At 42.5% G+C, this 26,796-nt stretch overlaps 1 protein-coding gene across 1 annotated transcript in view; it reads right to left on the reverse strand.

Moving 5' to 3' along the window:
* Window positions 1-1,983: 1,983 nt before the first annotated feature.
* The window catches only part of SEC14L1 (SEC14 like lipid binding 1), a 48,986-nt gene continuing 24,173 nt past the window's right edge, over window positions 1,984-26,796 (reverse strand). The window contains exons 4-18 of the mRNA XM_040435041.1: window positions 22,409-22,558; window positions 21,934-22,065; window positions 20,514-20,642; window positions 19,338-19,572; window positions 16,631-16,740; window positions 13,662-13,851; window positions 13,315-13,403; window positions 11,743-11,813; window positions 10,348-10,519; window positions 8,882-9,016; window positions 8,639-8,773; window positions 7,365-7,616; window positions 7,107-7,285; window positions 5,445-5,546; window positions 1,984-4,668 (exon numbers count right to left, since the gene is read on the reverse strand). Of these exons, the coding sequence (XP_040290975.1) occupies window positions 4,431-4,668; window positions 5,445-5,546; window positions 7,107-7,285; window positions 7,365-7,616; window positions 8,639-8,773; window positions 8,882-9,016; window positions 10,348-10,519; window positions 11,743-11,813; window positions 13,315-13,403; window positions 13,662-13,851; window positions 16,631-16,740; window positions 19,338-19,572; window positions 20,514-20,642; window positions 21,934-22,065; window positions 22,409-22,558 (2,319 nt within the window). The 3' untranslated portion in view covers window positions 1,984-4,430. The remainder of the gene's footprint in view (window positions 4,669-5,444; window positions 5,547-7,106; window positions 7,286-7,364; window positions 7,617-8,638; window positions 8,774-8,881; window positions 9,017-10,347; window positions 10,520-11,742; window positions 11,814-13,314; window positions 13,404-13,661; window positions 13,852-16,630; window positions 16,741-19,337; window positions 19,573-20,513; window positions 20,643-21,933; window positions 22,066-22,408; window positions 22,559-26,796) is intronic.

Consider the following 26,796-nt stretch of genomic DNA (forward strand, 5'->3'; position numbering starts at 1 on the left):
GTGCTGATTGGAGGACCTTATTTTTACCAAAAACACAAAGAAAAAAGGACTCCAATGACGTTTCGAAAGCTCCTTTTTTTGCTGCATTTCAGCCTTACAGAAAACATTTTAATCAAACTACTTTTTTTAGTTCTTCTTTTGCAATCATCAGGGTATATTTATGTATAGAGTTCAAGTGTCTTAAAAGTAATAAGATTCAGTTTTTTTATTTTTTTATGTCATTACCATTTTTTTTTAATGGACAGATGGGTGGCCTTGTAGTTGAAATCATTCCATTTAGAAGACAACACTTAGGAGGTTCTGTACCTACATGAGGAAACTGGTGTAGCTAGTTTTACAAGAACTGCTCCCTGGGAAAGCGTATGCAAATTAGCTCTCCTCAAAAAAACTAAACAAAAAAAATAAATAAACTGCCTCTGTAAAGGTCCTTTCCCCCAGGGAAAGTTTGATGAAGACTCCACACCAAAATTCGACCTGTGGCCGAGTGGTGTTTAAAAACACTGGGAGGCAGTGCCGCGGGTCGCAGGCTAGCAGTTTAAAATTGCAACGGCAGCAAGACGGAAAATGTCCTTCTTGGATCAGTGTGCAGACAGCTGCCGCAGAGCTCCGCCCACACCTGGCCTTGACTTCTCCTAAAGCGTCGTGCTATGCGCTTCGGTATCCGGTACAGGTGCAGCACAGGGAAGGGGCTGCTTGGCAATTCTCTTCTGTACTGCGAGCCTCTCACCTGTACCGGATTCTAAAGCACACAAGGCTGTATGAGACTTTAGGGGAAGTCAGGGTCATATGTGATCACCTTTACACTGCCTGGCCCTGTCAATAAAGTGGAGAGGGCGCAGAAGTTGTAGAGCGAGCAGAGCCTCTAGTTGTAACAGCAACACCCCCGTTGCTCCTAGAGGCTCATTTCATAAATATAACATACATTTTCTCACCAATGTGAGGACATATGAACAGAAGACCAACAACACAGATGTTTTCAGCTGCCAAGAGCAAAGTCAGACAGTTCAATAGGTACAAATCTGGTGACAGATGCCCTTTAAATGGGACTATAGACTTCAGTTGAGTCAGTCTCTGGAAACATATGGATGTCTCTTTTTTGGGGTGAGACTGTAGCTCAGCTAAAAATCCCTAGTCATGTTTCAAGACTCTTTAATAGGTTGGATACTGATATATATTATATGGTAGCACCTATAGGCGGCACTGGAGTTTTCTTCCTTCTGGAAGTGCACTAATTTGCATACTCAGATTATTAACATTTATATTACATATGGAAAATTGCCACAGTTTAATTTTATTTTTTAACACTTCGTGCTCTCAGGGGACCAGATAATTCTATCCCTGAATTTGCCAATACTTTGGGGCAGATAACAGGAGTCTTCACGCAAGAGGGAATGATTTTCATCCCTCTGATGGCGTCCAAATCATCGCAGACAGCGGTACAGTAGTCACATCATCGCTGCAGAACAAGTAAACAACAGCCGAGTAAGTGTACATGCTGGGAGTTGTAGCTTCACAGCAGCTGGTGTGCCAAAGGTTGCTGATCCCTGGTCTAGATCCTAATATATAGTAAAAGACTGGCTGCTTAAATACAGTGCTGATGCTGCTAGGATCACAGGACTTTATTAGCTAGCAGGTCTACATCTACAGTTTCGCCTTCTGTCTAGGTAAATTATTTTAGCCATCTCTCTGCTCCTGCAGTTGACTTTAGAAAGGGCTGCAGTAATCCAAATGTCTTCCATCTACGAAAAAGAACGGAATGAATGTAGCTAATGAAATGAACAGTGTAGATCAATCTTTCATTCTTGATTAGAAACTTGAATTTACACACAGAGGTGCATCTGCTAACACGCCTGTAAGTGAATCACGAGAGGTATACTATAAGACCTTCAATGGGGCAATCAGAAGCAATGTTTCCCAAGACATTTCCATTTTGTCATTTGACTGTGTGAAACAGGAGAAAGAAAAACCAACAGTCAGTTATTACACAGCTTCCATGTTTATTATAGTTAACAATTATAAAAGCTTTGAAAAGCTACCTGTATGTTAAATTAATCATTAGAACCGAGCTTGAGGTCATGTTGTCTCATTAAAATGAACTATGGTTACACACTCACATTCACACCCTTCTCAAAGAAAAAATAAATTTTTACAAGTGATATGCATAAGACAAGAAGAAAAAGCATATAGCCAAATAGAAAGAACACAATCTTCAAAGCACAACATTAGATAGAAGGGCTTCACTGGCCTGAAAGGACCAAATAAACCCTAAAAATTCTAGGCTTCGATCCTAGCCCGTGTACAGGTCTTCAAATATTTAATGCCTAGTGGAATGAAAAGAAAGTGCAAAGGGGTGGGTGGGGTCTACACAGTACCCAGTGAACAAGGCACAGCCCCGTCATCTGAGAAATAAGCCCTTATTTCCAGGATATTAGGGAAATCCTCACAATGCAAACGGGGGGAAATAAAGGCAGGTGAAGGGTTTTCATTCTGAATAACATTCATACCAGGGTCTATGTTCTGTGATCATCCATGGTACAAAATGTGGAATTGTTGTGCATTATCTTAACCCATCCCATATACCACACACACACACACACACACCATAACAACTGCAAGACAAGACCAGTCTCTAGGAAAACCTGTAAAAGAAGAGATCGATCCTTTCAGGACTGATGCCCAACTGGCATGAAGACTATTGTGCAAACTTACACCATTTTCTCGAGGCTGGAGTGTCACTTACTGTCAGACAAATTAAAGTAGAAATATAGCCATCTAAAAACTAGCACAAAAGTTGTGGAGGGGGTCGGATCAGGACGTCGTTCTAACTGCAACGGTATTGAATACTATATACTGTAGCTAACTAGATCAGTACATGCGGAGATTAACTTTCTTTGGTAAAGGGGCAGAATACTAATAAGACTATACATATATATCTTTTTGTGGCTACTTACAATTGCAAGTCCTTAGATTGTCGGTTAAAGACAATGTTGAAAAGCTTTTTTTCTTTTCTTTTGTCTTAAAAGGGGTATTCCCACTTGGACAATTATGGCCTATTCACATGACATGCCACAAATTTCCGATAGGTGCAGGTCCCACCTATCTCAACAATGGTTGACCTGTCTTGCGCGATGTGAACTGCGGTGGCTATATCCATTCACTTCTATGGGAGTCCGGAAAGTAAGCCAAGCATGCCTACTCGGCCATTTTCAGAACTCCCACAGTGAATAGAGATAGCTGCGCATGCGCAGCCACCTTTCCCTTCCCTGTGTTGCACGGATGAGTCTAGTTCTTGACCCAGCTGGTATCCGCAACTAGCAAGACATTTATGAAATATCCTGGCCATAGACCAGATGGGAATAACGGTTTAAGAATACATGTTTAAGTCGGAAACATAGGGTCTCCCGACCATGCCATGTAGTAAATACTTGCATTTCCCATAAATCAATACAGAAGCCCCTTTGCTTATTCCTCTGGGAAACGCATGAATAAAATTCACAACTGGGAGATATCAGATTTCAACTGAATGTCAGGCTCCTAGGAATTGCATTTTGCAATCTGCTTATTGTCAAGGGATTCTTCTAAGATGCAGGGATTGTCCAAAGTGGACGGCCCCTTTAAAAGTAGCTGCTACAGCAGTTCATTTTCAAGTAGCGGTGGCCATCTTTCAGTGACATGAAGACTGAGAAATGCTGAAAGTAAATTTGCTAATCTACTTAACATGATATCCGATTTAAACGTTGCTAAAACATTCATTAGGATCTTGCTTTGCAAGCATATGGCATCACCCTGGTGGTCCATCAGCTGGACCAGATTGCAGACGTTATTTCAATCCATGCAATCGGCTAAAAGACAAGCGTTGTGATCATCTGTTAGTTCATGCAAGGCCTAAAAAATGGCTGCCTACACAGATGTATATGGCATACCTATCCTAGGACACACTATTCTTCAAGGGAGCGGCAATGTTCATTGTCTTGTTTAGCTGGAAAAAACGGCTGGAGAAAAACGTTAACATCTCACTGCTTGTGAAGCAAACCAACCCCAAGAACTGTGAAAGTGCTTTGAAACCAATAGCGCCAAGTTTTAAAGTAATTCTACAAACCCCACTGTAGCACACACCAGATCCTTTGCAATGGCCACCTATATAGCCATTCTTGGATAAGTCAGTGAGGATGAAAGTTCATTTGCTGCTCCAATCTTTCCAGCCGGTGGAAATGATATTGTGTGCCTATTGCGTAAGAATATCACAGCTCTGTATTAAACATCAGAGGATATGGTGAAGCATTTGTGTGAGCAGTACATGCCAACTCCTCTTTTAGAGTGCAACATACATTTTTTCCCAAGACTTTTTTTTTTCACCTTGCATGAATCAGGTAAGGAGTTGAAAGCCAGAACGCAAACTCTGCAAATCCCTAAAAATGTCATTCACGCCCTCAGGTAGAGTCGGAGGCCTCTGGTTCGATGGCAGCAGTTCCCACAGCCTCTCGGATGAATGGGAGGCGCCAAGAAGGGGGCCAACGCAGGAAGACTGGGGGTCTGAGGGTGTAGAGAGTGGAAAAGTGCTGTCCCCAGAATGATGGGGAGAGGCGCAGGAGCCCATCCGGATTGGACTTCAGGTCTTGGGGATGAGTGAGAGAGGGGAGCACGGAGTCAGACAGAGGGAGGGGCTCTCTGTAACAACCAAAATGGAGAGAGAGAAAAAAAAAAAAAAAGGGGAGAAAAAAAAAAAAATGGGTAAGGGGAAACAAAGAAAAAAAAAAAATAATAAGTTATACAGGTTCTTAACAATGGGGGATAAAATGGAGGCGGAAAATTAACGTTTAAAAATGGAGATGCAAGAGCCCAAATGACCATGGATGGAAACACAGGACGGGCTGTAGAGAGGTGAAAATGGAATGCACAAGTGATGCACATGGAAAGAGAACATAAAGAAAAAGTTATTAGACCTTCCTCAAGAAAGATCCAGTTATAAAGGTACCACATTATCATATCACCTAATATACTGCTGGGGGGGGTGACCTAATATAACAAAACGATTGCAAAAAAAAAAAAAACGCCAAGAAAACCAGACTTCACTGAACTATTGCATTTTAGGGCATTATAGGGGCACAAAATGCTTTTGACAAGACCGTTACAATGGAAACTCGCTGTTAGTTACACCTGATACATGGCAGTTGTAGAAACAAATGAATAGATGGCTCAAAAAACTAAATCTCCCACCACAAAATAAAAAAACAAAACATTAAACTTGATCAGTGATGTGCTATCCAACACATGAAGTGTGAAGCAGAGGGCAACACCTTCAAACCCAGGGGTGAATAGAAGGAGTAATGGTAAATGGTCATATACTGCATCATTTAAGGGAAAGGGTAAAGTCTGTCAGTGAAAGGAAGGTGGATCTGCTTTATCAGGTTACTGGTGCAGACAGAAGTTGAAGAGCCAGCTACCTGGACACCATGGAACTGGAGTGAGACTGGCTAGAAGAGGTGGTGGCCGCACTGAGTTGTGAGAAACCACTATGACTTGATTCCAGGCTGGTCATTGAGCCCCTGGAAAAGAAGAAAAAAAATAAAAAAGGTTTAATGTAGGATGATTTTTTTTTATGGGTTTTCCACCAAACAAAATTGCAGGCAACCAGGAACATTACTTTCAGAAAATATACTTTTACACAAACAAAAATTACTTTAAAAACTGGTTTTCCACGATTAGGTCATCAGTATAAAAATCCCAGAAAACCCCTTTAATAGTTCCATCTATAAAAAAAATTATAAAGCAGCTATCCAACTCTTTGGAAATGATCACTATCCTCTGGATATTTCATCAGCATCTGATTGGTGGGGGTCCAACACCCGGAACCCCCTGCGATCAGCTGTTTTAGAAGGCACAGCGATCCTATGAGTACTGCGGCCTTCTCCCTGCCTTCCCTAGGCCAGTGACATCACGGCCATCAGTCAGGGGGTCAAGGCAAAGCTCAGCCTCATTCAATTGAATGTGGCTAAACTGCACCTAGGCCACGTGGCCGATTGTCGCAACGTCACTGGCCTAGTTTAGGCAGTGAGAATAGTGCAGCGAGTGCCAGAGCCTTCTCAAACTGCTAATCAGTGAAGGTCCAACAGCTGGGACCCCTGCCGAACAGATTCTGCTGACCTATCCAGAGGATGGGTCAGTTACAAAAAGTTGGATAACCCCTTTAACTTTGCAAATCTTAATAAAAAATCTACCACTTTGTGTCTACAGATCCCTATCAGCCCTATGTGACTCGGTGATTACAGTTTAATTCTAAGAGTCATACTTTCTTCTATCTGCCCACCTCTAAGTAACATACATTACATAGTAACATAGTATATAAGGCCGAAAAAAGACATTTGTCCATCCAGTTCGGCCTGTTATCCTGCAAGTTGACCCAGAGAAAGGCAAAAAATACCCTGTGAGGTAGAAGCCAATTATCCCCACTTAAGGGGGGGGGGGGGGGGAAGAAATTCCTTTCCGACTCCAATCAGACAATCAGAATAACTCCCTGGATCAACGACCCCTCTCTAGTAGCTATAGCCTGTAATATTATTACACTCCAGAAATACATCCAGGCCCCTCTTGAACTCTTTTAGTGAACTCCCCATCACCACCTCTTCAGGCAGAGAGTTCCATAGTCTCACTACTCTTACCGTAAAGAACCCTTTTCTATGTTTGTGTACAAACCTTCTTTCCTCCAGACGCAGAGGATGTCCCCTCGTTACAGTCACGGTAGGTTAGCAAGAAGTAGGGCGTGACTGGAGGGCAATATGACTGCTGAATCAGACTACACAGGTTTGTAGTCTATTATAGAGACACATAGGTCCAAATAGGACCTGTAAACGCAAAACAATATAATTGTTTTCAAATGGGGTGTCCAGGATTGGTTCAATTAAATTTTTGTTTGGGCAGCTGCTACTACTCCCATGCATAGCAATGAAGTAAGACTGCGCATGCTTTCCTCCTGGGAACCAGTCCGTTCTCCAGAATGTTTAGGGAATGTATAGTGGTCAGACAAATGATCAGTGTTTTACAACCTATCCCATAAATAGATCATCCAACATTATTCTGGTGGACACTGTCCAACTATTAGGTTGTACCTGAAATCGTCAGAGCCAATGATCTCTGTGTAGTACATGACTTTGCACTTGTGTGAAGACACTTGTAAGGAGGCAAGAACATCATCCACACGTGGGAGGCTGCTGGTGGCACAGGATGGCATGTTATGAAATTTCCATTGCAGGATGTAGAAACCCGGCCAGCGGGTCACATGAGAACCCTGTGAAAAGGGAAATGCTGATGAAGGGGTACACTAGCAAATTCAAGAAAAAGTAAGAGTAAAGGGATCTTCACATTACCTGTACACTCTCTCCCTCCTTGCAGTTCAGTGGAGACTCTACCATGCTGTAATCTCTTCCCAGTTGCCAAGCCTTATCAATCAACTGCACATTGTTGCACACAGGTGATGTGATACCATGAGCCCCGAGAGTATCTCGTTTGGGAACCTGTGCTGTCCTCTTCGAATGGTAGATGTTAAAAATTATGTCTCCTTTACACACATCAAAGTCCCAGGTGATGACAGAAGAGGCATCTACTATCTGGATTAATATCTAAAGAGGGAAAGACAAAGAATGCATAGCCTCATCTTATAAAGCTGTATGGACAACCATGAAAATGCATAAAAGCTTTGGACACAGATTTATTTTTTCATTGTTCATTTACTTCCTAAATGCATCTTTCTATACAGTCTTCATTACTATTTTGCTGCCTTAGAGTTAGTGTAAATCCTTCACATAGCTGGTGGTGCTGAATGACAGATCGCCTGGATGTATTGTCCCTTTCTGTGCTCTCCCTTGCTTTCCTCATCATCAAGGAGGCCATATGCGTTATACTAATGTTGGCTGAGCCCACCTGTTTTGTCGGAACCAATGTGTATTAGACATTAGGCTGATATTCGTTCTGATGACGTAGGTGGTGCGAAGGTTTAGAGGATAGGGCATGTTGGCTCACCCCAATCTCCAAAAAAGCGTTCCATCGACAGCTACTGAATGTGTATGGCTAGCTCTAGAGACAGCAGCAGGGAGGGGGAGGAGGTTATACACAGATCAAAGTGTGGTTTAGGACAGATGAAGTAACACACAGAGTAGTCTATAGGAGGAAGTGCATCAAAGTAGAGAGGAAAAAAAAAAAGGACCTATGGCAGACTCTACAGAGGGACAGACGGGAATGTCTCAGCTTCAGAACAAGAGAGAGGATCCCTCATGAGCTTGGGGAAAGCAGTACAGGAATGAAGGAGTTTTAGTACACGAGAGTGGATACAGGTAGTTCCTCCCTGCAACCAGACCTCACAACCAGCATGTATTACTGGTAAGGACACAACCACATTAGAAATGCCTGACATTATGAGCTGGCTGCAAGCTCAATATCCGGGCTCTGAAGATACAAGAAGAAATACAGATTGCAAACTAAAGTTAGTGCATCATTTTTTTTTACTTGTTAACCATCAAAATATGTAAAAATCATTTTTCCATGTCAAAGGAGACTGTAAATCAAAGAAGCCGGAAAAACCTAAAAACTGTATGACAATAATAGATATATATAATTTTTATTTTATTTTCCTTCTCGGTCCTACCTCATGTGGTGCACCTTTAAAGACACTGGCTGACTGGTAAATGGTCTCTGTCCACAGTCGGATATCCTCACTTTCGAGTTCCTCTGGAGTCCTGTAAAGGGCTTTGGGGACCAGCCCACCTTCTGAGACTTCACACTGCAAGTCAGTGATTGACATGCATTAGCAAATGCTTCGTACTCGGCAGTGTGACTTGACACAGGCGGTACATAATATATCGAGTTCTGTGAATGATCTCTTACTCACCAAACATTCTCCACCAAGGAAATCAGGAATTATTTCTTTGTCAATATAATCTATTAACCCTCCAGGACCTTGATAATCATTGCCAGCGTAAATGAGGAATTTCTTTCTAGTATTCTCATCTATAAAGGGACTAACCTGAGAAATGACAAGAAAATCATATATTAAAAACACACAAAAATTTGTTTTTATAATACTCTGCGCTTTAACCCCCTATGGACCTCTGCTGTACATGTACAGTAGAAGTCCAGCATTTAAACATGGATCCTGCTAAGAAACTGAGTGGCACCATAGCTGCTGGGTTTCTGCCATTTTACTCTGTAGATAACCAGAGCTCTTGTCCGATTGCATCTATTGAATCTCCCATAGGCTGCAATGGTAATTAGTTGCAGTCTATGGGAGAAGCGATCTAATGATTGCATGTTCAAGTCCCCTAGGTTGGACTTATAGGGCTTCTGTCACCAGATTTCCAGCATTAAAACAGGCTGACTTGAGACATGGAGCGCTGGTTAGCAGAAGCTATCTGTGTCTGCATTTCAGAAAAATGAAGTTTTTATATATGCAAATTAGCCTCTAGGAGCAACGAGGGCGTTGCCGTTACTCCTTGAGGCTCTGCTCCCTCTGCACTTTGATTGATAGAGCCAGGCGGTAAACGCCTTTTCACTGCCTGGCCCTGTCAATCAATGTGCAGAGGGCACGGCAGTTGTAGAAACAGCAGAGCCTCTAGGTGCAACGGTAACACACCAGTTGCTCCTAGAGGCTCAGTTGCATATACTGAAACTTTATTTTTCTCCGAAATGCGGGCACAGTTGAGGATGTTATCAACACAGAGAGCTTCTGTTGATTAGCGCACGTTTCAGGTCAGCCTATTTTACTGCTATAAATCTGGTAATAAATAAATAAATAAATAAATAAATAAATGATAAGCATTTAAAATCACCCCCATATTTAAAATAAACAATAAAAGTGATAATTCGCGCACAGCCATGTCCCAAAACGCCCGTACTATCAAAATATAAATATATGAATCCTGTATGGCGAACGCTGTAATGAAAAAAAAATTCTAAATGGCCCATTCATTATTTCTTTCATTTCTTCACCTCTCAAAGAAGTGATCCAAAAAGTTATAAATAAAAACTACAGATCACCCCCCCAAAAAAAAAAAAAAAAAAAAAAAAAAAAACATCAGCCCTCATACAAGTCCGTAGACTTAAATAAAAATAAAAAAATAAAAAAAGTATGCAGTATTAGATGGTGTCATTATAAAGTGCAACTTCTGCAAAAAACAAGCCCTCATACAGCTATGTGAATTGAAAAATAAAAAAAGTTACAGCTCCGGGAAGGCAGGGAATAAAAAACAAAAATGAAAAAATAAAAAAATAAAAACTAGGAAAAATGTATAAATTTAATAAAAATTATTATTTGTTTTTTTTAAAAAGCAAGGTCCTGAAGGGATTAAGAAAAATTACCAGTGTCCACAGGACTGGAAACACTCTAGGAGCTCGCAATATCAACAGTCGTCCCAGTGTCTCCGGATAATTGGCTTCCACAACTTCAATGATCCGCAGCAAGGCTTTGACACCTGGTCTCCACAAATGCCTCATATTGAGCCCCTCCAAATCGACCAAACACGTCCAGGAGCTACAAAAACAATCAAATTATACAAACTTAGCTACTCAAGTCATCGCTCATAAATTATTTCAGTGTGTTGCAAGACTGGGACTGTAAAATGTAAAATGTGGTCGGTCCACAATCTTAGGTAATAAAAAAAAAAAAAAAAAAAAAAGTAACATTTAATTATTTTTTTTTTTTTTATTTGGCACCTCCCAACAAATATTTTAAACAAACAAAAACACCGTAATTTGGCTCCTAAATTTGTATGCTTCAGACCTGTACTTAACAAGTTAACACCATAAGGACACAATACAGCCACCTAGTGGTTACTTTCTGCTACAGAATATGGCAGAATACAGACTATAAATGGAAATCACGCCCATGAGACACCACAGAGTGAAAGGGGTATTCCAGTTATGTAGTTATCCACTATTCACAGGATAGGGGATAACTATTAGATTGGTGGGGATACTACTTCTGGGACCCCCCCCTCACTGATCACGAGAATGGCCACTCGGTTCATTTCAGGGGACCTCCACGAGGTGGACCACCCACCAATCTAATAGTTATCCCCCACCTGTAGATAGAGGGATAATATTACATAACTGGAATACCTCTTGGCCCGGAATGGCAACTTATCACCTATCCACAGGACGCTTACTGACAGAACAGGGGCACCTCTTTGGCAGTCCCAAAGAATGTAAATACAAAGGCAGTGCACGTTGTTGTCCGCTACTCCATACAAACAGGGGTCGGAATCCCACCAATGACACTCATCACCTACCTTGTGGACAGATGATACATTGTCATTCTGGAACAACCCCTTCAGTCTCATAAAACAGAGTTGGGGCGTAGTATGGACACAACCCGCACAGCGGTGCATGGTAGCTTGAGAACAGGCCTGTCAGCAGCTCTTCTGTAATCCGCATCACTACAATTACTCTTGAAGATGCTGAATGGAGGACAGCTGCTGGCACACAAGGCTCTCCACATCCTTTAATATCAATCTTAAAGACACCAGGTACTTGCATCACTTAGAAACCATCTCACTGTTAAGAGTGTACAAGGTTTCCCACAGACTAAAATGGACTTTTGGGGCAGCCAGACACCTTGGGATCTGCACCCCTCTAACAAAAAGGGATTGTCAAAAGCAGGCATCTTTTAAGGATCAATGGAGAACCAGCAGTGTAGCCCATCTCCAAACTGCAGGCACTGTTCCCAGTGGTGTGAATGGAGAAAGAATAACATACCTGATGGGTCTCCCAAAGATATTGGTGTTTTCTTCACATCGTCTCAGGCCTTCCTCATTAATGGATAGCACCTGATTCCAAAGAAAAAAAGGAAAATTAACTAGAGCCCTGGATTGTGGAAAAAAAATATAGATAATAACTGGTTCTAATACCAATTAAAAAAGGGTTATTCCAGCACAAAGAAAAATATTTTCCCAGGCCGCACATGGTGAAAGAAAAATAAAAAATATAAATAACAGAACTTATATTTACCTCCCTCACCACTACTGTTCTAGCAGTGCCAGGGTCCCTGCTGTAGTCCACTTTCTGGTCCTGTCTCGACACGGCTGGGATTGCTGATCAGCCAGTCACTGGTTAAAGGCTCTGAACCTGGACATAACCCCTTCCTAACCCAAACAGCACCTCCGAGTTGAGCATCGGAGCAGTTCATGCTCTGATGCTCTCCCTTGCCCTGCGCTAAATTGCGCAGGGCAAGGGCTTTTTCAGCAGATCCAGTGACGTACCAGATCTCACAAATGGAAATGCTAGACAGAGACTTCCGCCTACCAGTGAGCCCGGTGACATCACCGGCACTAATGGGCAGGCTTTAACGCTGCCCCAGCCTTTAAAACAAGCTAGAGCAGCGCTAAAGCACGCCCATTGGTGTCTGTGACAACACTGGGAACACTGCTAGGCAGAAGCCTCTGCCTTGCAGTGTAAAACTATAAACAAAACAGCGCAAGGCAAAGGAGAGCATCGGGGCATGAAATTCTACAATGCTCCACTCAGAGGGGTGAAGACAGGGTATGTCCGGGTTCAGCTCTGAACTCTGACAACCCCTTTAGGAGGAGTCATTGCTGCGACCAGAGATTGGCATTTAGAGCCAATACGTGCTGTGACGAGACATCGGAAGTCTGGGCACTGTTGGAATAGCAGCAAAGGTGGATGGGTGAGGGAAGTATATGCGTCCTGTTATTTTTATCACGTTGTGCAACCCACCAGCTCATACAATATAAGTGGCATTGAGCTGCTCCTACCTGTGCCCACTCTACCGAAACCTCTGCATAGCACATTGGTATCCTGCACCATGCCAGGCTTTAGCAGAGCTGAGCGAGGGCAGGCAAGAGGTCTATATAGCACATCTGTCCTCGCTCCACTTAAGCCTGGCATAGCATATTGGTGCACAGGTTTCAGCAGAGTGGGCACAGTCAGGAGCAGAGATGCACTATTCAGACCGCATGCTGGTCATTGCTCAGCTCTGCTAAAGCCTGGCATGGCACAGTGGTGCAGTCCATCCGGCACTGATGTGCTGTGTGTTTTGGTAGTCCTTTGCTCCCTGCAGCGCATATTGTACACCCTGGCAATTAACTGTGGTGAACTGGCTGTGCCCCACAACTCCCAGCATGCCCCGAGATTGTAGGCTTGCAACTTGCTTACATGTGATCTTGAAAATGTTGCCTCTGAGCAACAATCATACGGAGTGCGGAAGGTGTGGGGGTGATGAACAGAGGACAGAAGGAACACTACCTCTACATTCGATGAGGAAAGGTCCTCAATATTATATTCTGTTACAGAATACAACAGTCTACTTACATGTCTAAGGAGGGACTCTTCACCAAGGGCTCTGACCAAACCCTTTGTGTCCATCTGTCCAAGCCTTAGAACATACAAAGGACGACCATCTGTAAAGGAAAAGACATAACAATGAGTCATGAAATACACCAGGGCATGGGCGTGTTAAGAAGTGTCACTGCCCTTTACTTGTCAGAGATACATATGATTTTTGGACACAAATCATTCAACAGCAGAAACCTGTAAGCATTTTTATAGGATCTGCAGTACCAGACACGGCCATGCACATGAGTGGTGCTCTTTCTGGAAGAGGGCAGCCACTTTTCAATTTTTCATATACAGAAGAACACTCCGTGCAAGGTACAAACCTTTGTCATGGTGGTGCCAGCCGCCAGCATAATAATCATGCAGGACCTGGGGCGGGTTCCACGTGTTCAGCAGGTAGTCTACTTGATGCTGTTTTCGCCAGGTGAGAGATTGGCACAAGATTTCTCTGGATTTATCAATGTTGAAGTCCCGTGCCCGCAGAAACCTCAGGATGTGCTCATCTTTGGGAATCTGCATAAATAGTACAGAGATTAACCAATATTTATATATATATTAAAAATATGATTTCCAAAAGGCCATCGACATCTATTTTAATGGCTTATATAGCGCCAACATATTCTGCAGCGCTTTACAGACAGGGAGAACACACAAACTCCATGCAGATGTCATATATGGTCGGATTCGAGCCTAGGACCCAGCGCTGCAAGGCACTAGTGCTAACCACTGGGCCACCTTTGACATAGAAAATGTTATTGGTTACCTTGAATACAAAATTTTGCTGCAATGTTAATTGCTAGCAATTCTCTAGCTAAATGTCTTGTGAAACAAAGGGAGCGTTAGTGTGCTGGTGATTACTGAGTAGAGGGGGCGGGACCGGACTGTATATCAGGCAGCCAATCAATAAACATCACTCACAGCAGGAAAGCTAGGGATTATAGTCTAAGATTTGCGAGGGAAGATCAGGCGCCATGATACTCACACAGGAGCTAGACAAATGGATTGCAGGGTAAATTGAAAGAGATAGAGAGATTCTAGTTGGGTCACAGCCTTAGTGAGTGTGTGTGTATATGTATGTGTGTGTATGTGTATAATTACACACACATTAAGGCTGTGACCCAACTAGAACTATAATATATATATATATATATATATATATATATATATATACACACACATACATACACACACACATATACACACACACATACATACATACACACACACACAGTCCTGATCAAAAGTTTAAGACCACTTGAAAAAATGGCAAAAAATCCTATTTAGCATGGCTGGATCTTAACAAGGTTCCAAGTAGAGCTTCAACATGCAACAAGAAGAAATGGGAGTGAGACAAAACATTTTTTGAGCATTCAATTTAATGAAAACAACGAATAAACTGAAACAGGCTGTTTTTCAGCTGATCAAAAGTTTAGGACCACACATCCAAAAAAAACAAAAAACTAAACCCCCCCCAAAACAGAAATCCAACTTCCAAACATGAATTCAGTAATGAGTAGCTCCGCCGTTATTGTTTATCACTTCATTTCTCCAAGTGGTGAAGACGGCCGCACGAAGGCCATCTACTGTCTGGAACTGTTGTCCATTTTTGTAAACTTCCCTTGCCCTCCATCCCCAAAGGTTCTCAATTGGATTTAGATCAGGGGAACACGCAGGATGGGCCAAAAGAGTGATGTTATTCTCCTGGAAGAAGTCCCTTGTCCTGCGGGCATTGTGTACTGTAGCGTTGTCCTGTTGAAAAACCCAGTCATTACCACACAGACGAGGGCCCTCAGTCATGAGGAATGCTCTCTGCAACATCTGGACATAACCAGCGGCCGTTTGACGCCCCTGCTCTTCCTGAAGCGCCATTGTTCCACTGAAGGAAAAAGCACCCCAGACCATTATGGCGCCCCCTCCACTGTGGCACGTAGAAAACATCTGAGATGGGATCTGCTTGTCATGCCAGTAACGTTGGAAACCATCAAGGTTAAATTTTTTTTCTCAGAGAATAAAACTTTCTTCCACCTTTGAATGTCCCATGTTTGGTGCTCTCTTGCAAAGTCCAAACGAGCAGTTCTGTGGCGTTCAAGGAGACGAGGTCTTTGAAGACGTTTTTTGTTTTTGAAGCCCTTCAGTCTCAGATGCCGTCTGATGGTTATGGGGCTGCAGTCAGCACCAGTAAGGGCCTTAATTTTGGTCGAGGATCGTCCAGTGTCTTGACGGACAGCCAATTGGATCCTCCGGCTCAGTGCCGATGACATTTTTGTTGCGTCTTCCACTTTACTTTTTTGTTCCATAACCCTCAGGATCATTTAAGAAATTCCAAATGACTGTCTTACTGCGTCCCACCTCAGCAGCGATGGCGCGCTGTTAGAGACCCTGCTTATGCAGTTCAACAACCCGACCACATTCAAAAAGTTTTTTTGCCTTTCCCATCACAACGTGTGACTACCTGACAGAGAATGACAATGAATCCACATCTTTGCACAGATTTGGCCTTTTAAAAGGCATGTGGTCCTAAACTTTTGATCAGCTGTAAAACAGCCTGTTTCAGTTTAATTGTTATTTTCAATTAATTGAATGCTCAAAAAATGTTTTGTCTCACTCCCATTTCTTCTTGTTGCATGTTGAAGCTCTACTTGGAACCTTGTTAAGATCCAACAATATAAAATATGATTTTTTGCCATTTTTCAAGTGGTCTTAAACTTTTGATCAGGACTGTATATATATAGGTTCTAGTTGGGTCACAGCCTTAATGCAGTTTTTCAAAAATTAAAGTTAATTTACCGGAATACCCCTTTAAGAGAAGAGACAATAGGAGCAGAGAGCGCCTATAGAAGCCTTATTTGCATTCAAAATACTACAAATCCACCCTCCTCATGTATGAAAAAATAAAAATAAAATAAAAATCTGCGCTAGACAAGCAAGTCCAGTGAAGAATAAAACGCTCCCTTTGGGAGTGTGATTTCCCGCTATAGACACTGCTCATTTCACACGATCGCCAGGCATTATAACGCTGTGCGTCTCTGGCAGATCTTGCTTCTACAGAATTATACTAACAGCATTACGTCGGTACAATTCAGTAACTGCAAGGCCAGGAACAGACGCACATTATAAATTATGCCATGCGGTCCTGTGAAACGAGCAGTGTCCATAGCGGGAAATACTCGTGTTTTCCACACTGGACACCCTCATCTGAAAGAGCCAACAGTGTCCATGGCATTAAAGACGATGCAATCATAAAGACAACTCTTTCCATGCAAAAAACATCAGAGAAGTGAAAAGCACATACTTTGCCCTTATGAGTTTCTTGCAGCCATTGTCGCAGACGGATGAGGCAGCTCTCCTGTAACGGGGTGAGGTCACCAAGATAACGCTTGATGTAGTCTGCGTCCAACTTATCTAAACAAGAAGACCGCTACTGAATAAGAAGATGATGGGACACGAACCACGTCATTCACCTGCCTGCGCAGTACGAGTACCCTTGATGTAGATACTCAAAAAGTCTGGAAAAGTGACCAATACAGTCTGGCAACTGTAAAGCAAGCATTACAATGACGTACAGTACAGACCAAACGTTTAGACACACCTTCTCATTCAAAGAGTTTTTATTTTCATGACTATGAAGGCATCAAAACTATGAATTAACACATGTGGAATTACATACATAACAAACAAGTGTGAAACAACTGAAAATGTGTCTAGGTTCTTCAAAGTAGCCACCTTTTGCTTTGATTACTGCTTTGCACACTCTTGGCATTCTCTTGATGAGCTTCAAGAGGTAGTCACCTGAAATGGTCTTCCAACAGTCTTGAAGAAGGAGTTTCCAGAGATGCTTAGCACTTGTTGGCCCTTTTCCCCTTAATCTGCGGTCCAGGTCATATGGCGCAGCACCCTATCACTCTCCTTCATGGTCAAATAGCCCTTACTTTCAAAGTTTTCCCAATTTTTCGGCTGACTGACCTTCATTTCTTAAAGTAATGATGGCCATTCGTTTTTCTTTACTTAGCTGCTATTTTCTTGCCATAATACAAATTCTAACAGTCTATTCAGTAGGACTATCAGCTGTGTATCCACCTGATATCTCCTCAACGCAACTGATGGTCCCAACCCCATTTATAAGGCAAGAAATCCCACTTATTAAACCTGACAGGGCACACCTGTGAAGTGAAAACCATTTCAGGGGACTACCTCTTGAAGCTCATCAAGAGAATGCCAAGAGTGTGCAAAGCAGTAATCAAAGCAAAAGGTGTCTACTTTGAAGAACCTAGAATATGACACATTTTCAGTTGTTTCACACTTGTTTGTTATGTATATAATTCCACATGTGTTAATTCATAGTTTTGATGCCTTCAGTGTGAATCTACAATTTTCATAGTCATGAAAATAAAGAAAACTCTTTGACTGAGAAGGTGTCCAAACTTTTGGTCTGTACTGTATGTGCCAGCTACATATTCACTAGGTTTAGGGTCAACAAACCATTAAAACATAGCCTTTATTCTACAGCAAATTAAAATAACCCCCAATCCAAAAGAAAGAAAAAAGTGAATATTAGCATAAAGTAGCAAAAAAATAACAAATAGACAGGCAATAGTAAATGGGAATAGACTGTTTTGTGGGCCTCTATCTTTAAGTCTAACCCTATGTCTTAACGCTCTGCATAAAAAACAGAATGGCCGCCCCGATAGGGGCGATCCCGTATCAGGAACCTCCTGTATGCCCCTGGGATGGCCCTGATAAACAGATAAAGAACCAGCTAATATAAGTTGGCCAAGAGACTACCATCAATACCAAAAATAATACAGAATCAGATATTTAACCTCAGAAAATACATTATCCACCACAAAAAAAACAGTACCAACAAGTGATATCTTGTATCAAATAATTGCAACATATCAGATGGTTTACACCGATAACCCTGTCCCAGGAGGTTCCAGATACGGGATTGCCCCTATTGGGGCAGCCATTCCATTTTGTAGGCACGGCATCAAGCTATAGGGTTAGACTTAGGGATAGAGGCCCACAAAATAATCAGTATATTCCCATTTGCTATTGCCTGCCTATTTCTTATTTTCTTTACTACTTTATGCCAATATTCACTTTTTTCTTTCTTTTGGATTGGGGGTTATTTTAATTTTATGTAGAATAAAGGCTATGTTTTAATGGTGGTAATCTGTGATTATTTGTAAGTCTAGACACCATTTTTGGACCACACCTTCTGGCAGGTTATCGTCTTAGCTGTGAAAATAGGTTTTATTACAATATGATGCCTATAGGGAAATGTTTCATATGGGCAGGTCTGAAAAGTTAAACCCCAGCTGTATAAAGACATGCTGCTGGTTGAGTGGTCCCAAACCTAGTGACAAGTTCTCTTTCATGGCTGTGTTACTTTGTAATAATTTCGGATTATTGTTCTATTGCATCAAATAGGAAAAATGATGCAACTTAGACTATTCTAATCAATTCAATGCTACTTTTGACCTATGTCTCCATGGTAACAGACTACATGAAAACAATGTAGTCAGATCCTGCAGTCACACTCCCATCTGCCCTCTATGTATTTGTCTCTAGGCACACTGACTTTTGGAGTCGATTTCCCAATTTACATCTCAGACAGGCTTGACGTAAGCCATTGTATAAGCATACAGTGGTATGTGTAGCCCAGAGACCTTGGACACGAACAGTATATGTTTTTTTGCAGTGGCTCTCTGTATAGAGAAAAGACTACTCAGGATTTGTTAGTAGCCTATTATCTTGGAAACACATACATTTCCATAAAAACTAAAAAAATATTATTATTATTATTATTATTATTATAAGTATTTTTAACTGAGATCAATTGTAAAGATGCATTAAAATAATAAACTGCAGGATATATCCTTTAGTATGCAGTATACGGCAAAAAGGGGAATCAATGGGAATTTTTACATATCGGACCTTCAACAGAGACCGCAAAGCATTTTCAGCTTGATTGAACATTCACAATTTCAAACACGCACCATCTGGAGTGCTGCTTAGTGCCTCCGGAGGACTGGATGATGTGGGAGGACAGTCTCTGCCACTATGTCCATCACTACACGTTATGGTAGGTATATTTACAGCAGGAGACACAGAATGAGTTGAGGTAGATGTCGGACACTCTTGCGGCTGCTTGGGGGCAGGAGTCCATCGAGGAAGCTGCGTAATGCCCTCTTCCTCCATTTGCTTCAAGTAATACTCTATGATTTCTTTACCCTGCGGAGGAAGAAATGTTGGTCACAGTCCCATGCCCGTGCGGTTTGCTATTTGTGGATGTAGACCCATTCATTTGAATGAGTCCGTGATCCGCAAGAGAAAGTCTGCACCAGTAAAAAATAGGTTATGTTCTGTTTTTTTTTGCAGTGCGGAGGAACAGCCCGAAATCCCACAGAAGCGCTTTGCAGTGCTTCAGTGGACATCTGATCTGTGCCTCCGCTCCACATCTTGTGGATTGCAGACCCATTCAAGTCCAGCATCCTTGATACAGAGTGCACAGGGCCGATGCCTGTATATTGCGGACTCGCTGTTTGCAGGCCACAATACGGGTACAGGGCACACACGTTTGTGTGCATGAGCCCTAAGGTTACGTTCACACTAGCGTTTTTCTTTTCCGGTATCGAGTTCCGTCACAGGGGCTCAATACCGGAAAAAAATTGATCAGTTTTATCCTAATGCATTCTGAATGGAGAGCAATCCGTTCAGGATGCATCAGTTCAGTCCCTCTTACGAATTTTTTGGCCAGAGAAAATACCGCAGCATGCTGCATTTTTCTCTCCGGCCAAAAATCCTGAACACTTGACAGAATGCTGGATTCATCAATAATTTACATTGAAATGTATAAGTGCTGGATCCGGCATTAAAATGGCCGTATTGACGGATCTGTTCTTCCGGTCCACGCATGCGCAGACTTAAATCTGTGGAAAAATAAATAAATACCAAATCCGTTTTTCCGGATGACACCGGAGAGAGAGATCCGGTATTTCAATGCATTTGTCAGACGGATCCGCATCCAGATCCGTCTGACAAATGCCATCCGTTTGCGTCCGGACTGCCGGATCCGGCAGGCAGTTCCGGCGACGGAACTGCTTGCCGGAATCCTCTGACGCAAGCGTGAAAGTATCCTAACTCAGTAACTGCCATGACGGGTGGTCACTTGCCTTTTTGATATTGCTGGTGTACTGTTTCATGGCAATCTTCTCTACTGTGCTCTCAAAACCAAAGAAGGATTTGATGTCCAGGCTAGCAGACTGCTCGAAGCAGGTCCAGTCGTCATTGTCAGGGTGTACCTGCAGGTCACAAAATGGCGAATCGGTTGATCTACATGACATTTTACTTCAAATAGCGTAGCAGATCGCTTTTTGGGTTTTGTTTTTATGGTGTTCACTGTGCTGTAAAAGCAACAGGTTAATTTAGTGCGATTATCGAGAAAACAAATTTATATAGTTTGTTATTTTTTATTATTTTAAAAACAAAATAATAATAATAATTAATAATAAAGAAACTTGCTTTGTGTCGCATTCTAACAGGGCTTGTTTTTCGGTGGGAGAGTTGTAGTTTATATTGAGGGATACATACAACTTTTAGATATTTTTTTTTTTACTCAAATTTATTTTTCGAGGGTGAAGTGACACTGCAAATCATAAATTAGGTGACATTAATATTTTTAACGTTTTCATACGGACTGATACAAACTAGTTCATCTTTTTTTTATGGTAAATGGAAAATGGGGAGGTTGAATTTGCTATATTTTTGCTTTTAAATTATTTTTTTTAACAGTGTTTATTTTTTTAGTAGAACTACGAACATATAATCACTTGTACTATATACTGAAAAACTTCTGTAGTGCAGTGCGTAGTGATTTTACTAGCATTGTGCAATTGAAGCAGTTACACGGCAGGCCTGGGTGCCCTAGCTATGCTCCCAGTTTCCATGACAACTGACCATCACCCTGCAATTGAGATTGGGGGACAGAGGGAGCCCATCGATCTGCCTAACCGCTCACGAGCTGCAGAGCCAGCAGGAATCTGCCTTTCAATTCAATGGGAGGTGCAGCAACCCGGAATGGCCACTACGCTTGGAACAGCGCTGTTCTTCCCGTGCTAGTTCCAGCACCAGAGGCTGCAGAGGACAGCTGATTGGTGGGGGGTGTCGGACCCTAACTGATCAGAAAGGTCCGTGAAAACCCCTTTAAGTTGTTAACACCTTTCCATTAGATTTTATTTTTTTTCTTCATTTTTAGATTAGGGGCAAAGTGTACAATTAGTATTTTTTATTTTTAATACATTTGTTTTGATACATAATATGTAGAGTCTCTGGTAGGCGGCGATGCTACAGCACTGGTTTGGGTTGATAGCATGGAGTGTTTCCTCCTTAAGTATGTATATAATTTTGTTATGTAATATGTCCACCAAGAGTCAAAGACTTCTGCGGGACAATCAATCATTCTCAAGCATTTATTTTTTTCATTTTTTGCAGTTTTTTCTCTGGGAGATTGCCACAGACATTGGGGTCTGCACTGCCCCGTCAAGAGGTGGAGGGTGATCACTTAGCAGTTTAACAGTAAATGTGAGTACTTACAGTGTAACAGCAACACTCGTGGATTACAATACGGCTAGCAAAGGTCTCGTTGTAAGCTTCTATTTGCAAAGTGCGGTCTCGTCTGTTTAGAGAATTTTTCTGGATAAAGTAGACATAGTCCACACCAGCAATCTAGAAAACAAGGAGAAAATGGTTTTAAAGGAAGTCTGTGATATATTGTTTGTAACTCCTAAAAGGTGTGACGCACTGGAAAAAAAATAAAAAATTACGGTAAGCAATACATTGGAGCAGTAAACAATTGCCATGTGAACGGCCCCCAGGTCAAACAGCAGCAACGGCCTTGACACTACTCCACTTGTACATCAGATGAAGCCGTGGCAGGGTAACAAACCTTGATGGGATCTAATCACTGTCTACCAAGCATCGCATTTGTCCCCCCCCTCCCCCATAAAAGCTAAAGTTTTTGATACGATGGCGGCTTCCTTCCTACACGGATGAAATATGTTATGCTGACCTTTTTAAGGAGTCGGGGAGCATCAACATCCAGCTTGCAACGTCTCTCCACCACATGCACGGCTCCATCTTCACTGAGGAACTCGTTCATGATATCACTACCCACAAACATTGGAATGAGATGACATGTTGGGAAGCGACGCTCATAGGCCTGCAGAAAAGAGAAAGAAAAGTTGAATTAGGAAAAAAAAAAATTATGGAGGAGTAGTGAATCTGATTGGTTGCTAGGAGTACGTTTTGAGTAATCTTACCTGCTGGCAGCACTTAGCATGGGCTGGGGACTGCAGTACAAACATAGCGTTTGTGTTTGTTCTATCATCAGGAGTAGGGATGAGCACTACCACTGCAGCTGTCACAGAGGAGAGCGGCTGGGAAGTTCATATTCACACCACTCCTGATTAGGGCCGAGCGAATCGACTTCGGATGTGTCACATAATACTTCGTTAGAATACTGTGCGGTGCGAGCGCTCCGTACAGTATTAGAACGTATTGGCTCAGATGAGCTGAAGTTATTACTTCGAAGTCTAGCGAGACTTCGCATAATAAATTCCTACTGTAAAATACCTTTTACCGAACTTCAGCTCATCGGAGCCAATGCATTCTAATACTGTACGGAGAGCTCGCTCCGTACAGTATTCTAACGAAGTTTTATGCGAATCAACTTCGGATGTTTCATCCGTAGTCGATTCGCTCATCCCTAATCAGGAGTGGTGTGAATATGAACTTCCCAGCCGCTCTCCTCTATGTGACAGCTGTAGTGGTTTCCTGGTTGGATGACACAGCTGTCACTTGCAGCAGAGGGGAGGAGTTGTGAAGCTATTCAATGCAGAGGGATACTTCTGGTGAAGCCCCGCCTCCAGTGCATTTAAGGAGCAGAATAATACTACATATTTAACTACTCCTGATGAGAAAGGCAGCGGTTCTACAAAAGGTTTGTTTGTACTGCTCTTTACAGCCTCTAACTAGTGCCGTCAGAAGTTTAGGATAGTCAAGTGCTGACTGCCTCCCTTTAAAGAAGGGAGGCTATGATTTACTATGAGCATTGTTCCCTTTCACCAGATTAAAAAGGCTAACCAGGGAAAATACATGCGTAAAGCATATGGACAGTTATCATATTTACATAAATACCACCATTATAGCTCATTCACACAAAAAAAAAAAAAAAAAAAAAAAAAAAAAAACACAATGGTCCGCATTTATTATGGCTGCCCCTGAATTCTGGCAGAATTTGAACCAAAAGTCGGTGCACTTTTGGCACATCTAATTTCAGACATATTTATGAAGGAAGTAGACCGCACCTTGTCTGACAAGGGAAGGTGGCTTCATGGGATAGAGTGTAGCTTTACAGAACAGCAGCATGGTTTGGGCCTTACCCACACATCAGTGATTCACAGACGTGTGCTGTACGTGTTCTCCACGAACCGCACACGTACCTATTCATTTAATGCATTCACACATCACTGTCTGTGGTTTTAGCACAGAAGCATGCTTTATTTTGTCCGTGTTCACAAGTCCATCACTACCATTATAGCCTATGGATCTGTGAAAAACACGGAGGCAACATGGATGTTTCATGGACCAGTAGGAGGAGGAGATGCTATGAAAATTATTTTTCAGCTGTGCAGTGTCCGTTAAACATGGAGGGCAAAAAAAATAAAAATGGACACACGGACCAAACAAGGATCAATCAAGGATGAATCACTGACCACCCCATCATGAATTTCATCACGGACATGGGACGTGTGAATGAGGCTTTATCCACACATCAGTGTTTGGTCAACGATTTCCATCAGTGATCGTGAGCCAAAACCAGGATTGGAGCCTCCACAGACATAAGGTATAAGGGAAAGATCTGCACCTGGTTTCGGCTCAAAATCACTGATTTAAATCATTCTGTACCAAACCAGACTTCGGATTGCTACTTTAAAATATTTTTAAAGACGCAGAAGTGATTACCCAATTCATTCACCGACATCTTGCATGACTTTGGCTGAAACAAATTTTGCCTCCGGGGACGCAATACATTTTAATACTGCACGAAGACAGGTCTCTATCATCCGAAGCTCAATTCGCTCAACGCTAACAGAAATGTTGATTTTAGTGTCCTCATCACCGATAGTTTCACCCAATAAACAAGCATTTGCTCTTTACAAAAGGGCAATTATCAGGGTCAAGCATTATTAAGAATATTCATCCCTGATAATTGGTCCATGTACAACCCCAAGGGCTGATTATCTGAATGCTACCAGTGATTGGAGTCAGGTGACTTGACCAGAAGCAGCACGTCATTGGCTACAGCTAAGCATGTGACCATGTGTATTCAAGGACCAGAACATGGACACAGCAGAGGACTGGAGTAGCAGGGAACAGGTAAGTATCAATCCTCTTCTTAAAAAGGGTTTCTACCACCACATTTTGACCTAATTAGCTGTCAGACACTAGCGATCTGCTAGTGTCTGCTCTACCTAACCATGCTATTGTAATTCCTTTCTGTGCAGCGGTTACCCTAAAAAACTTAGTTTTATTGGTATGCAAATGAGCCTCTAGGTGCTATGGGGGCGTCTTTTCAGCACCTAGAGGCTCCATCCACTCACCATTTCTGCTGCCCAGCGCGCTCCAGCCCCCCCCCCTCCTCTAGATTGACAGCCTACTTGCACCTGCGCCGTGTGCTTCTGTATTCAGCGCAGGCGCAGTGACTGTCTCCCTGCGCCGGCATCTTTACGGCGCAGGGAGCAGTCCAACAGTCAATGCGCCTGCGCCGAATACAGAAGCACACGGCGCAGGCGTGAGAATTCGGCCGAGATGCAGAGAAGTAGTCGGTCAATCTAGAGGAGAGGGGCGGGCTGGAGCGCGCTGGGCGGCAGAAATGGTGAGTGGACGGAGCCTCTAGGTGCTGAAAAGACGCCCCCATAGCACCTAGAGGCTCATTAGCATACCAATAAAACTACGTTTTTTAGGGTAACCGCTGCACAGAAAGGGATTACAATAGCATGGTTAGGTAGAGAACGGAGCAGGCAAAGTGGTGGCAGGAGGACTCTGGTCTGGCCACCATCAAGCGCTCTCCCCATAGAAGTGAATGGGAGCGCACCGCACATGAATGAAGGGTGGCTGTGCATGCACAATGCATCCGCCACCACTTTCGGGGCTCTGTTCTCGATATAGGGGTGGGACCCGCACCTATAAGGAAATGGGGGCATATCCTAGCAATATGCCCCCATTGTCTGAGATGAGACAATTCCTTTAAAGGAGTCTGGCTGGAGGCACTAGCCCAAAAAAATCTGTATTCCCGGAGACCCCTTTAAGCTTACATTGTAACTACAGTATTAGAAAATCTGTAGTAATCCTCCTGTGGTTGGGTTCGGTAACACTGCATGGGCACAAACCTCAGCAATCTGATCCTTGAAAGTCTAATGCAACAAACTACACAACAGCGGCATGTAAAGCTTTTCTATAGGGGTGAATAGACAATGTCATGGCGGGCGGCCAGATAAATGGCAAGTCCCCGGGCACCTGCTTCCTGTATAATAGAAATGGAAGTCTATAGATGCGACGTGATACCTGTCCACGTTCAGACACTGGGTACAGGTTCACTTTTGTTAATCTCGTTTTTGATTCAGACTGAACATAAAGCTTGTGGAACAGCAGCGGCTCTTCTGGGAAGAAGGCCAGGACCCGTGCATCCAGGAGCTATTATCTGAAGAAGTCGATTATCCATGCATTTTCTATTGTACTAAAACTGCTTACTTGGCCATGTTCACTGTACGTCACTACAGCCACTTATTCTCCTTGACTGAATTGGGTCATAACAGAGAGGGACGCAGCTGCACGCCGCTTTGGGACACACAAAAAAAAAAAAATTGGAGGAAGGGAAGCGGCACGAGATGACAGAAGGGAAGAGTCAGTGTCTGCTGCTGGGAAGAATATGGTCATGTAGAAGGAGAGAACATTGAGCTCCATACGGGGAGGCAGTACAGTAACTTTACTGCACCCAATTATTTTTTATTTTTGTGAAAATACAGTCAACGCAGCAGCATGCGATATATGGGGTGTTTGTTTCCTGCCTAACCCCCCTTGCCTCAAAAGTCCTGTTCTCGTCATGTTAAAAGGATTGGCCCATCTCAGACATTGGGGGCATATCCTAGCAATTAGCCCCCAATGTCAGATAGGTGCAGGTCCCAGAGGTGGGACCTGCACTTATCTCTAGAACTGAGCCCACAAAGTGAAGGAAAGAGGACTGCAAAAAAAAAAATTATATATATATATATATATATATATATATATATATATATATATATATATATATATATATATATATATATACACACACACACACACACACATATATACACACATACATAGTAGATTATACTATTCCATATAATGCATACA

The sequence above is a fragment of the Bufo bufo genome, chromosome 6, assembly GCF_905171765.1.
Source record: "Bufo bufo chromosome 6, aBufBuf1.1, whole genome shotgun sequence".
NCBI lineage: Eukaryota > Metazoa > Chordata > Amphibia > Anura > Bufonidae > Bufo > Bufo bufo.